The sequence below is a fragment of the Conger conger genome, chromosome 2 (genome assembly GCF_963514075.1).
Source record: "Conger conger chromosome 2, fConCon1.1, whole genome shotgun sequence".
In the NCBI taxonomy this organism is placed as follows: domain Eukaryota; kingdom Metazoa; phylum Chordata; class Actinopteri; order Anguilliformes; family Congridae; genus Conger; species Conger conger.
Genome location: NC_083761.1, coordinates 17,508,862 through 17,523,223, shown reverse-complemented (window position 1 = coordinate 17,523,223; position 14,362 = coordinate 17,508,862). Strand labels below are relative to the sequence as shown.

General features: G+C 42.9%; 1 protein-coding gene across 1 annotated transcript; it reads left to right on the top strand.

Moving 5' to 3' along the window:
• Positions 1-293: 293 nt before the first annotated feature.
• dhx32a (DEAH (Asp-Glu-Ala-His) box polypeptide 32a) lies at positions 294-14,320 on the top strand. Its single transcript, XM_061232099.1, has 11 exons — positions 294-899; positions 2,455-2,648; positions 5,134-5,509; positions 5,994-6,227; positions 6,881-6,974; positions 8,380-8,529; positions 10,401-10,592; positions 11,353-11,493; positions 12,167-12,357; positions 12,984-13,174; positions 13,716-14,320. The coding sequence occupies exons 1-11, from the start codon at positions 633-635 to the stop codon at positions 13,909-13,911; spliced, it is 2,226 nt and encodes a 741-aa protein (XP_061088083.1). The 5' UTR covers positions 294-632; the 3' UTR covers positions 13,912-14,320.
• Positions 14,321-14,362: the final 42 nt, after the last annotated feature.

The following is a 14,362-nucleotide window of genomic DNA, read 5'->3' as shown; positions in this document are numbered from 1 at the left end:
TGGTAGTCGTGAACACAATGGCAGACTTAAAAAAAAAGACACAAAAAGTTTTATTTGATTTATTTATTTATTTATTTACCGGGCAGAAGTTCTGGCCTGGACGAACATGATGTAAATTTAACCGACACGAAGGCCTCTCCAATTGTTTGTCTTGCTTTGTCTCTTTCGTCCCATCCCTTGTTCTTTATTGTAACAGGATTACGTGTCCACGTGATCACATTCAGACTCACAATAGTCTCTCGTGTCTGCTTTGCACGCGGGGTTTAGACGCATATGGGTTATGTGACAAAGGCGAGGGTAGCGCAACAGTGCGCTCTGCCGTCCAACAAAAATATTCTCGGGACCTTCTTGATGTCAAACAGTCAAGTTTTCGGTGGATATTTCTTGTTCTTCCTCTAGCCTCTTTTTTACTATTTAACTTAATGTGAAAGTTTATGTAGCTGGCTAATACTTCATCGTTAAACAGCTGATGTCTTAGACTGGCTGCCTGAAATCTAAATATGGGAACAGTGGTTTTATCTAATGCGTATAGCTGTTACTCCTTATGTTGTGCTTTACGCTCGGTCTGAGTTGACAGCTCTGTGTGGCGGTATTATAAAAACTACAATTACTCATCCGACTGGGTTGCTGTTATGGGGGAAAACAGGGTCGTGTTTGGAAATGTTTTAGAAGAACTGAGTTCAGATGTCGAGGAAGGACATGAAGACGGTTTGGACTTTGGCGATGATCTGGAAATTAATCAGTTCGACGGACTACCATACTCTTCACGGTACTACAAGTTACTAAAGGAGAGGAAGACGCTTTCCGTTTGGACAGCCAGATGCGAATTCATGGACACTTTGCTCAAAAGCCAACTTATTATTGTTTCGGGCTCTGTAAAAACTGGGAAATCGTCTCAGGTGGGTTTTGAATTGTTTGCCTACATTACACCACGGGACAATGAATTGTCTGTCTTGCTGTCATACAATAGCCTCCCCTACTACAATTACAACCGATTTCATCAGACGTTCTGGACGTTTGTGCGTTTTAAAATGAATTATTATAATCAAGTTAAAGTTTATTTGATACGGAACAAGTTTTTTGGGCACCAGTGTTTAGTTATAGGCTACCGGAAAAGTTATATGGTACCGTCTTGCAAATAACTGAAAGCAAGCGTGCATTATTTATTCATCGTAAAACCACACTCAGTTAGGAATTTGTTACGTAGACAGTATATGTTACATTCAGTGCAATGCTCATTCTGGTCTTTGCATTAACTTTAACGGGGTAAACACTTTAATCCAGCTCAATATTCTCAAAGAAATATCATAGCTACTCAATGTCTTGAAAGTGTACACTTCAGGAATGCAACCTGATCGTGTCATATGTCACTGACCCAGTTGTTGCTGTCAGCCTTTGGAGAGATCCTAAATTTAGGTGCCGTGAACTAAATATTCGTTTACATCAGATATTAAAACCACTCCCTAGGGCAGTAGTGTTATGAATATGTGAAGCCTTGCTAGCATGACAAATATTTTCTGACCTTTAGATACCAATCGTTTTGGCCTGTATTTTTAATTCAGAGTTTGCACTGAGCAAACTTTTCAGTGCAGAATGAGCTTGGCTGTAGCACTCTAACTCTTAACAGAATATGTTTGATGCCTAGTAGACTAACATGAACACTAAGAATGTTGTTAATTTATTTGTATTAGCCATTAAACCATACTGCAATGTAGATGTTTACTCCCAATCTTTCATTCATCCTACTCTGTAATTGTGAGAGAAAAAAATAATCTGTCAGTGTATACATTCATTGAGTATTGAGGAAGAAAGCATATTTTTCCAAAATTAAATACAATCATGAATAATATGTATTGTTCAAAGATCCCAGTAACCCGCCCCATGTCCCAGTTCCTTATTTGGCAAAACTGGTTGGTGACATCATATTTATTGATTCACGTGAATACCTCAAACAGCACTTTTCAAATGCATTGGGCAAGCTTCATTGAGTGGCTGTCAGACCTCCTCGCCGCGTCGCTTTGATGTGCGTTTATAAAAACATCCCCCCGCAAAAAAGACTCGCAAAGGCTGAATGGGCCGTCCAACTTAGCAGATGCTGCTGATAGGTCCTGTGGTTGGTCTGGCTTTTCAGGCCTGACAGCTGGACATCACAAAAGGTCCAGCTGTTGGCCCCGTTAAGGCTGCATACGCCAAAGTGGCGAATATAATACAATGAGATCCCTCTTGCTCGTAGTCGGTATAGGCACGTCAAGAGAAATGCGTTTAATCTGTAGTGATTACATCTGCTTGTTTTTCCCCTCTTCCCCTCTGTTTTTCATCCTCTTGTAGTGTCTTTTGAGCTTGCGCATGCCACATTGTGTTATTTTCTCATTTAAAGGTTTTCTGGCAATATCTGTGGTTGTTTGGGTTTGATGAATGTAATGTGGCTGACTGAGCTGTGTTTTTGCGCTGCAGATACCGCAGTGGTGTGCGGAGTTCTGCCTCTCGCTCCAGTACCAGCATGGCGGGGTGGTATGCACGCAGATCCACAGGCAGCAGGCCGTCGACCTAGCCCTGCGCGTGGCTGACGAGATGGACGTCAACATCGGCCACGAAGTGGGCTACGGCATTCCCCTGGAGACGTGCTGCTCCACCGACACCGTGCTCAGGTGCGAGAATGACATGTTAACACACGTGTGCACACGCTTGAATCCTCAAAACAGACACGCACGTACGTACACTCAGTGACCGCTTTATTAAATGGTAAATGGTCTGCATATATATAGCGCTTTTATCCAAAGCTTTACAATTGAAGCCTCTCATTCACCCTTCATCTATCAGCGATAGGCTGCCATGCAAGGTACCAGTCAGCTCATAGGGAGCAATTGGGGGTTGCTCAGGGACACTTCAACACACCAGTGGGGGATCGAACCAGCAACCTTCCGACTGCCAGACCACTGCTACCTCTTAGCTAATGTCACCCTTTATTAGGTATTTATTACTTATTTACTTCTGAGCCCATTCACTTCAAGGTTTGACGTGTTGTGTGTTCAGAGAGCACTTCTCCCTACCCCTGTTGTAATGCATGGTTATTTCAGTTACTGTCACCTTCCTTCAGCTTGAACCAGTCTGGCCATGCTCCTCTGACCTCTCTCATTAACAAGGCGTTTTGCCCACAGAACTGCTGCTCACTCGATTTTTTGTTTTTTTGCACTTTGCATAAACTCTAGAGACAGTTGTGCATGAAAACCCCAGGAGATCAGCCTAGTTTCTGAGATAGTCAAACCATCCTGTCTGGCACCAACAATCATTCTATGGTCAAAGTCACTTGGAACACATTTGTTCCCCATTCTGATGTTTGGTCTGAACAGCAACTGAACCTCTTGAGCTGGTGTAGGCTACACATCTACTTACTGCAATACATTGGTAAATGAGTGTACATGAATAAATAAAGATGCACGCTCAAGCAGGTTTTCAAACACACAGGCATACAGACATATACAATTCCTAACATGTCAACACGCAAAAACAGTTAATTTAATTCCTTGCATACATACTTACAGACCCCTTCTGCTTGAAGAGCACGCGTTAACGGGCAGTGTGCCAATGCTGCAGCTGTGCTCCGATCATGTGACCTGGCCTCCCACATGCCTCTCTCTTGCACTGGCGTTGGCTGGAGTCAGGGCCCATAACAATGAGAGCAGACACGCTGTCTGACCAAACAAAAGGGCTGCAGGGGGTTGTCTCATAGAACAGCCGATCAGACTAATTACTTATTGAAATTGCACTGGGGCAATGCAGCCAGGCACATTATCACCATGAAGTCACTCACAGACTGGACTAGGTCTTGGTCAGTTTTTTAGTGGAAAATACCCACAGTCCCTTTAATATTTATTTCTCGCTAAATAGGCAAATAGCATAGCAGTAATGTTCAACCTCATGAAATGTAAGCACGTATTTTCCCTAGTGTCATGGAAATCACACGTTTAATCTATGAAGGAAGAGAGCCCTTATTTACCTGATTTACCTTATGTAATTTATTGATTGATTAATCTGGGAAGACGTCTAACATATTCACATAGAGAGGTCAGAGTAATCAACGAACACAGAAATTCAGTCAGCTTATATAGTATTGAAAGAGCTATTTGGTTGGTTTTGTAATGGCAGTCACAGGTTTCAAACACATAAACAACATTTTGACAGCAAAGAATCTTGTATCTTACCTTCTTGTGCTCCTAAAACAAACATCACAATCTTGTTTACTGAACTTTGCATCCTGCTGTGAATATTCATCATACACAAACAAACATGCTACCTTTACCTAAAGACTCTCGGGCAAGCTTCTTTCACACAATGATTAATCGCAGATTCCTGACAGAATTTTCTGCTTAAACACTTTCATTATAATCAATTTAAAATGCATGTAAAGGATATATTCTTCTTTCATATCTTCAATTTTCTTTCACATTAGCAATTTCTGTAAAATTGTTTTTTGTTTTAGTTTATTTTTATTTTAATGCACAGTACTGTGCAGAAGTCTTAGGCACCCTAGACTTTATTATATATTTGGTTAGTATAAAAGAACACATTTGAGATTTCCACATATTCATTTTCCAAAATATTTAATTTTTCAGAGACATTTTTGTATTTAATTTTAAAAAGTAACATATTACTGTAAGCAGTTGACTACTTTTTACATAAAAACTTGACCAAGGCTGTCTGAGATCAGAAGCAAGGAGCCAACCAAAGTCTGCAGAAGAACTGTGGCAAGTTCTCCAACATGCTTGGAACAACCTCCCTGCTGATTGTCTTATAGAACTGCAGGACAGCGTTGGCCATCTCAGAGAAGTGATGCAGTTTTAATGGCGAAGGGTCACAAAAAATATTGATTTGATTCCGTTTTGAACTATTCTACCAAATTAATAAAATGTAATGTCAAATGTATAGTATTTTTATTTAGGACCTTTCATTGAATTATTTTTTAAAGAATCTTATCTGTACAGAATGTTATACAGGTGCCTAAGACTTTTGCACAGTACTGTATGTCATATAATCTAGATAATAATGACATCGTTGTCTGATAAATGACAAGAACAACAGTAATCATAATAAAAAATAAGTGCATTATAACAGTAGCTCCTGTGTGAACGACAGGTACTGCACAGACGACATCCTGCTCAGAGAGATGATGTCCGACCCCTTGCTGGAGCACTACGGCGTGATTGTGCTGGACCAGGCCCACGAGCGGACGGTCAGCACGGACGTGCTGTTGGGGCTTCTGAAGGGCATCCTGCTGCAGAGGCCCGAGCTCCGGCTGGTCGTCCTGACCGGGTCGCCCTCGCCCGACCGTCTGCTCGCCCACTACGGCACCGGGGTTCCCCACCTCCAGCTGCAGCCCCCCTGCCCGGCCGAGGTGGTCTACAGCAACAGCAGCCACAGGGACTACTTCTACTCCGCGCTGCGCCTGGTCCTGGAGATCCACCACACCAGAGAGCAGGGCGATATCATCGTCTTCCTGGCCTCGGCTCAGGTGGGACCTTCGTATGGTGCGGCCCAGTAGTGTGACATAGCTATTCAGGAGCTGGAGTGACCAGCAGGCAGTATGGTCAGGAACCCAGACAGAGCACTGCTTTTGTATGAATGAGTAAGAAAACTGGGAAATTATGTTATGTTATGTAATTTCTTTACAACCAGAGTTCCATTTTCTACCAAGCCACACGCACATACAATACATGCAGTACATGTTATTACTTAATGTCTGTTACTTGTTCCTACTCTTGATTGTGCTGTCCATTTCAAATGGGAAATGGGGGAAATCACTTTGTTTTGTCATAAATTCTTACAATGTCTGTTTTTTCAAGCATCAGTTAGTTTGAAGTTGACATCTTTGGTAAACAGAAGGACCAACACAGTTGGTGAACTCAAGTGACAAAGAGAGATGGAGAAAATCAATTGCTGTAGATGTACTAACTATGTGGCCACTGTGTGCTGACTGTGCACTTGTCCTGTTGCAGGAGATCGACTGCGCCCACGATGTTCTGCGACAGGAAGGGGCGGGCCTGAGCCCAGAGCTAGGGGAGCTCCTGCCCCTAGCCCTGTGCCCCACGCAGGGCAGGGGAGTGCCCCCCCTGGGGCAGGAGCAAGGCAAGACCAGGAGGGTCTTTCTCACCTCCAGCCAGGGCGAGGACATGTTCTGGGCTGTGGACACTGTCAATTTTGTCATCGATGCAGGGGTCGAGGAGAGATACGTAAGTTGCTCAGCAATTCTCCACAAGTGTTTTAGTCTTATTTTTAGACATTACATTTTATTTCTATTACTTTTTCTGAATAAGAAAGAAAAAGAAATAGAAAAAAATACTGCCAATGAGGTGAGGTAGCTTAATTAATTTAAAGATTTACCAATGGGGTAAGATAAGTTTGCTGTACAAGGAACAGTAACTTAAAACTCGCTAATATTTTCAACTTGGGAGAAAATATTTTTTGGTCTCATTAGAGTCTCTTTTCTGCAGTGTGGGCAATGCAACTTGTGGGCAGGGTATTTCATAGTGTTACACCATGCATATTTCTTCTGGTTACTCTATTGTTGTATTATCACACGTAGGCCAGAGGACCTGTATGAATTTTGGTTCACTTTAATTTGGCTAGCGGGGGAGTACATTGGAGAATTTGACGGGCTCCCTTGTGCAGGGCATAGGCGGTTCGCTATGTGTAATTTGTAATACCAGATGTGAGAAAAGCATCATGAGTTGCCTTTCGAATGTTTCTCCATGGTTTGGAATGTGACACATGGCACATTCCTTAATATCATGTTCTCTGACTGAGTGTAAAGGGTACATGCTGGGTCAGAATTATTGTAAATTCTTTTCTGAAAGAAGCTATTCATTCCGTTCTTCTACTGCAGGTGTACAATCCCCGGATAAGGGCAAACTCCGTAGTGATTCGGCCTATCAGTAGAAGCCAGGCTGAGATCCGTAAGCAGCTCACAGGTTCAACAGGTAGAGTAAATCCCCATGCAGTGGGACCCACGTACACAAAGAAGATTGGAACATCATTCACCTTGTCTATGTTTCAGTAGAAATCAAGAAGATAGCTTCCATATATCATGCCTAATTAATATTATATATTGAGCCAAATGTAATTGGGTTTTAAATCATGAATTTGGACCAGAAGGCTCCTGCTCTCACTCAGAACTGTATCAGCTGTTCTTAATCTTACATACTTGCAACAGGATTTCCAGTTCACATAATGATCATTGGTCTAGTTGCCCGTAGTTTGTGTTTGAATTCCTGCTGGTATTCATGTTTGTTTCCTTTGACTGACTAGATGCTGACTAGATTTGATCAGTCAATCCCATCAGATTGTAGGTTGTCAGGTTTTGAATCACAAAGTTGCTTGCTTATCACTCTTCCTTAGTCTAACAACTGGCAAAATCATGGTATTGCATATATAGAAACGTTATAAAATTTTACCAGTGCACAGAACGAACCCCTTGTTGTCTACTGCATTGAGGAATGAGTTAGAGCTGCATGATATATCAGATTTTTTTAACCCTAATAATAATAATAATAGCCTCCACTAGCACCTCTGAGACCTTTTTTTCTTTTTGTTCTGTGATCATACCTCGTCCAGTAGGAAGCATGAACATTAGAGACCGTGTGAAATGCGTCTGGGAAAAACTGATCACTGCTATCTATCGGGTGTTGATAAGACTGACAACTGGCAGCTGCTGGGTGGTTCATTCAATTGAAGCACCACATATGGAGAGGCCCTATTGTCTGGGTTTGAATCCGGATCGTGCCAGTGCCGACTCGACCCAACCGTGGCTAACGGGCAATTGCCGTTTGGGTGGGTTCAGTTGGTCTGTGTTGACCTGGCAAGTGGCAACCCCAGTGGCCAATGGAAGTCCATGGCCTGCATGCCAGCTGAATATGAGTGGCCTCCCTTCGATTCCACTCTCTATATACCTCTGCCCAAATTGGTACCCATGTGTCCCTTGCAGTGGGTTTTTCCATAAATACGCTTGGGGTAACAATTGGACATTAGAAATGGTAAATTTATATAGCAAGTTTATCCTGAATTCTTTACAATTGATGCCTCTCATTCACCCATTCATACTCACACTCACACACCAACGGTGATTGACTGCCATGTAGGGCACCAACCAGTTCTTCAGGTTGGGTGTCTTGCCCAGGGACACTTTGACACACCCAGGGCAGGATCGTTCTGGTACCAATCCAACTGGCAGAACCTGAGCCAATTAGGGTGGGATTTGGACATACATTATTCCTATGCTTAGATACAGTATATCATGCAGCCCTAGAATGAGTGACACACTGAGTATCAGAAATCCTGCAGGTCGCACTGTATGCACATCAATCTGCATTCTGTCGCTCCCTCTAGGTAAGTGCTTCTGCCTGTACTCGGAGGAGATGCAGTTGCCTAGCAACCCTCCTCCTCAGATCCACGAGTCCAACATCACCCCCACCGTGCTCTTCCTGAAGCGCATGGAGATCGCCGGTCTGGGGCACTGCGCCTTCATCGACAGGCCAGGTGAGCTGCCCTCTGGAGCCTGTAAATCAATAGAACAAATGAAAACGTCAGCCAAACACCACAGCAGATATTTCAAAAAATGACAGTATTCTTATAAAAACTGTTATATTGACGTTTTTAATTAAAGTTACTGTCCATGAAACGGATCCTATCCAGTCTGAAAGGTTTGAAAGATATAAGAACACGTGATATTATAATTATTATTATTAAAGTAAATATAATTGTACTAATATATGCATTAGTTACTTATTTTACTTTATTTCTCTGAAAGCCCGTAGCCAGTTTTCTAATTCTGGCACAGCGCTGGAGCTGGGATCAGAGAAGGTTTGTTTGGCGGCAGCAAACAGTACAGATGGCCCTGCCCCGTGCTATTTGGGGTCAGTGAGCCATGCTTTAGCCGAGCTGACAGCGCCCTGCCAGTAGCCATTGTCGGTGAGCTGACCCGCTCCTCTGTGGGAAAAGCTAAGCGCGGGTTTTACCCCTTCGTTCACAGGGCCTGAGAAGATGGCATGAAAGGGCAGAGCTCGTTAGCGATTATAGAATGTGCCTCGTCAGGCCCCCTTGGTACAATGAGCAGGAAGTGTGAAGCAGGGACGGGCAGGAATGTGGAATAATTTTACTTTAAAAGGTCTCTCCTGCAGAGGCCCTGCACAGGGCACTCCTGGGCCTCTTATGGTCTCTTATGAATAACAAAAACCACTTTAATCCTTCTCCAGCTAGCCAGTGTCCTGGGTGATTTGGAGCACAGTAGACTGTAATTTATTAACAAACAAAAGTGTACCTGAAAGTTCTTGGATATGAGAGGGAGTTTGTTTTCATTCGGTGTTGTCTCTAAAAAATGCACACGCAGCACTCGCATTGAACCCTGCTGGTGAGATTAAGGTTAGCATTGCTAATAAATTCAGCGTAATAAATTTTATGAAGCATAACTGCTGAGCATACACGCAGCAGTGTTTATCGCACATTATTGAGGAGCTAAGACTGTTTGGGTTGTTTGGGATGCCAATTTAGCATTAGCCAATGGTACACACACACATTTGGCTGGGTATGAACCCTGGAAAAATAATGTAGGTGTAAAATAATGAGCTCATGCACTCTGTGTCGTGCTCTCCGAAGTGCTTAGTTAACAAAAAAAATAGCAATTTAAACAAGTCTGGTTTGCGTTATACACATGCAATTTACAGTTTTGCTGGGGGACCAAAAAGTTTTGAGGATCATTTATTGAACTGTCCTGAGCATTTGCACTACATTATAAAGTGTGAGTGTGGAGAATAATTTTGTTTTAAAATAGTCAACGGAGAAAGGCCCTGCTGAAATTTAAAATATGAATGTGATTTCCAAGAGGTAATCAACAGGCCTGCAATCAGCAAACAAGCACTTCAGGCACAGCCACAACCCAGTCCCATGCTTATTAGACATACTTCATTCAAGTTTATTTGTATTTTGATGCTGTAAAACCAAATTGAAAACAAATCCTTGTACTGTATGTAATTTCCGCGAGACGGTATGTTTATTCATGTAGTCCCCTTACTTATAAGTGCCACTTTCATACAATGGAATTTTTTAGGAAAATTCTATGTGCTTTACTTGAGTTTGTGATGGCGGTTTCAAAAAATAATGGACAGACTAAAACAGGGTCTGAAATGTTACTGTATTTGCATAAATTTAAAGAACTGGATAGACAATGCCTTTTTATTCATCCAGTATTTCTTTGGGATTGCTTGTGGGTAGAAGATGATAGCCAGTTAGCCATGACACAATGAGAATTGTCTATGGGTGACACTGCTTTATGCAGATGGATACCTATGTGTCATAAGCATAATACAACCATAGAGATCTCTCATAGGGCATGATTGTCGCACTCCCTGTAGATCCGGAAGGCCTGATGCAAGCCTTGGAAGAGCTGGATTACCTCGCCGCCTTAGACGACGATGGGAATTTGTCCGAGATTGGGATCATCATGTCCGAGTTCCCCCTCGACCCACAGATGGCCAAAGCTCTGCTGGCAGCCTGCGAGTTTGACTGTGTTAACGAGGTAGTGACCATGGCAGCCATGTTGACAGGTACACCCCCGTCTCTTTCACAACCTCAACAGGCACAACAGAACCCTGCTGTGAAATCCAACTTGACCACTATGAATTTACCAGTGACCGGCTGTTTTTGAACATAGCTTGAGCTGGTCAAACAGTGTTAAGTATAGAGCTGGTGTGAGCTGGTCAACCAGCTATCAGCTGTTTCACCAGCTGTTGTTTTTTTCAGCAGGGAACATAACTCCTGTTCATTAAGACTTTTGTGGTGCCCATGTCATTTCTAAAAATGTTTTTTCATTGCTCACAAAATGCTTCTGCCTGTATACAGTACTGACAAATCCCTTGAGCTTGAGAACACTTTGCTGAGGGATCATTTTTTAATCCATCTCTCATCCTTATCTGAAGCACTTCGCTGCAAGTTTAGCTGTTGGTTGCAATGAGAAAGTGAACTGCAAAATGAGTGCTTTCACTGTTGACTTCTCAATTAGAACTAATCGTACCTCACTATCACAATATTAGCACTTGGAAAATATTGTAAAAAGGTTTCAGTGCACAGTTTTCATTTACAAAATTCCAAATTCAAATCCATCCTCTTTTAAATTGTGTCAGGTCATTGCATATAAGGGAAGGCTATACAATAGCATTCCCTCATTGTAATTGCTTCTGCGTTCCGTTTGCTGGCATTGGCCCTCAGTGGCTAATGAATGGTGATTAGGACAGAAGCTGTAGGGGATGAGGCGCTTGGTCACGTGGCTTCGCTCACCCTGCTGTCGCTCCACACTGCTCGTTTCAGGGCCCAGCTGTTTCCTGCAGCCGCCTGTCGGCATGAGGCACGGGGCTCAGCAGTGCCACACGAAGTTCCAGCACCCCGAGGGGGACCACTTCACCCTGGTCAACATCTACAACGCCTTCAAACAGAGCCAGCGTGAGCCGTGTGAGTCACCGCGGGGATGACCCTTTCGGTCCCGAGCCCGATATGAAGTGGCTCCACCCAAATCCCAACGATTTTTGGTTTCGGTTGAGAAAATTGAGAAAGTTTGGAAAATTTAGGAGGGTTTTTATAGATGTTGAAAACAATAGTATTGCAGTCATTTTGATTTTGATTGGTATTAGGTCGAGAGTGCAATATGGCACTCTTCAGACTGAAAGGGTTAAAGGTGATCATTGTCGGTTCAGATCCTGGTTGGAGCCCTGCACTTTTAATGACCAGCTACATTACCTGCTTCATAAAGCCACATAGAAGTGTAATATCTGTAAGCTGCTATCTATAAGCTTGACCAAGCAAATAATGTAATTGAACATGCCGACAATTACGTGTCCACTGAGTAGAAACTGTACTTTCTATTTGACGTCGATTTCCAGTCTTTCTCAGCACTGCAAAAACACCAAAAATGTATCAGTCTGAACTGATATATTTTGGACATATATGTACACATGAAATCTCATTTCTATTACTTTTAAAAAAATAATATCCAAATAACTGTTTCATCTAATGCCTGTGAGGTGAAACAGTTTTGATTCGTTTCAAGATTGTATCACTTTTCAAGCAAACAAGACCGGGGACATATTTGTAGTGATACTCAACTTTTTCAATTCTGTTCTGGCAGACTTCAGTCTGGAGAAATGGTGCCAGGACTATTTCCTGAGTCACTCAGCCCTGCAGACAGCTGATGCCATCAGATCAGAGCTGACAGACATTCTGCGAAGGCTGGAGCTTCCCATTTCAGAGCCTGCCTTCGGAACCAAGACTAACACCCTCAACATCAAGAGAGCACTGCTGGCTGGGTACTTCATGCAGGTGGGTGGTTTTTCACAGGCGTGGATAGTGCTTTTAATTCAGCCTGCAGTATATGGTCAAAAAATCGATGGGCAGATAAGAAAAAACCAGAGTTCCTACATTCACAGAAGGTTCTTTGTTCAGTAAAGATAAAAGAATGGGAGAAATGTTTTGCTGCACTGCTTTTATCAGTTAAAGGTTATTCTACTGTCAGCATGTATATAGCCAAGTCTTAAAACTTTCCTGCAGAAGTTTGTTGGAGAGAAACTGCTGGTCACTGTCTCTGTTCTCAGGAACCACATTGGGGGGTTTCTAACTGCTCCCAGCTGAAAAAAACAGCTCAATCTAGGTTTTGAAACAGCTGTTAGCTGGTTGACCAGTTCAGAACAGCTCCTTATTCAACATGGTTTGACCAGGTCAAGCTAGGTTTTGAAGCAGCAAGTAGCTGGTTGACCAGTTCAGACCGGCTCCATACTCAACATGGTTTGATCGGCTCAAGAGAGATATTGAAACAGCTGGTAGCTCATGCGGATATCAATGCACAGGCTGCACTCTGCACCTCTTGTCACTGGTCTACCATACAGTCCTAATCCTCCAGACCCCCTACCAATCTTCTCACTGAGCCTGTCTGTCTTCTCTCTTATCAGATCGCCAGGGACGTGGACGGATCAGGTAATTACTTCATGCTGACACACAAGCACGTGGCTCAGGTCCACCCCTGCTCCAGCTACGGGACCAGGGCTCACAAGCTGGGCTTACCAGAGTGGGTGCTCTTCCACGAATACACGCTCTCGGAGAACAACTGCGTCCGCACCGTCTCCCAGATATCCCCCGAGGTGTAAGTCCATGCGCCATTCGGCCATTTTGTTTTCTGTTTTTAGAACAGGGACTCAGGTGTGGATTCTGAAAGAAAGTCTTTGCCAGAGTTTCTTATCATTCACTTGCCAGAAACAGATTTGCGCTGTTCCTGGGATACTATCTACGTCATTTCACTGTGCTCCCGGAAGCGTGTGCAATTTATAATCCGTCACTTTTGAATATGTGAATGTTTTTGCCAGTTGACACACAAATTCAAACATGATTTGCTGGGAAACGTGTAATCCCGTATTATAGCTGAGCAAAAGAAGATTACAGATGACAGTATGAGAGCAGATTTGCGGTTTCAAGTGCCAGGGAAATTGTTTTATCGTAATGGTCATTAGCGCGGAGCTTGGTGAGTTGCGTGCGACTGGAATGTTTCAAGTAGGCTAACAAGTGAAATTACAAACAATGCATCTTTGTATGTGTCTGGGAAAGTCTTGATTCTGCCAAATGCCCCCCCTTCCTACCACAGAAACCTTCATGGATTCATAGTCCCGTTTGTTTTTGGTTTTTTATAGATTCATCCAGATGGCTCCACAGTACTTCTTCTACAACCTGCCCCCTAGTGAGAGCAAAGACATACTACAACACATTCTGGACGGTGCTGGGTCGTCACATCACAGCGACAAAAAGCAGAAGACTGAGACACACGACAGTGAACCGCACAAAGACTGCACAGCTAACCAGTCTTACGAGAGGTGTGTGGTCCAGTGATGGCCACAGGCAGAAACACTGCCCTGGACTTCAGTTCAGTCTCTGCTATTACTGGACTTGCAGACCGGCAATATAGAAATGCTTAGGCCAGCTACCAGAGGACTGCATCTTTTATGTGAATGTCTCACAATCACAGTCTAGATGAGGTATGCATGATTATGTCATTAATACTTTGTTTGGTCAGATGTTTATAATGCAGAAACAGTTTGCTGAACTGGAAATGCATGCTTTTAGCATATTTTTCCAAGTGTCCCATCATTGTCAATAACAAGCAAGGACACGTCACAATCCTGAGCATTCAGAGGTGATTTTTGAACACTGTAAAACATTCATTTTGTCAAAAAATTTGTTACTCTTGTATAATATATGCGATATGTGCATCGTGAAAAATTAAATTATTTCATGTTTAGCCTGTCTGGAGATGTTCAAAAAATGTGAAGAAAAACATTTT

What these genes read in the sequence shown, in the direction of transcription:
- dhx32a (XM_061232099.1), top strand. Translation starts at nt 633, where the DNA reads ATGGGGGAAAACAGGGTCGTGTTTGGAAATGTTTTAGAAGAACTGAGT. An exon ending in TCCACCGACACCGTGCTCAG is followed by an intron (nt 2,649 to 5,133) that starts GTGCGAGAATGA and finishes TGTGAACGACAG; the next exon opens with GTACTGCACAGACGACATCC. An exon ending in CGCCTTCATCGACAGGCCAG is followed by an intron (nt 8,530 to 10,400) that starts GTGAGCTGCCCT and finishes CACTCCCTGTAG; the next exon opens with ATCCGGAAGGCCTGATGCAA.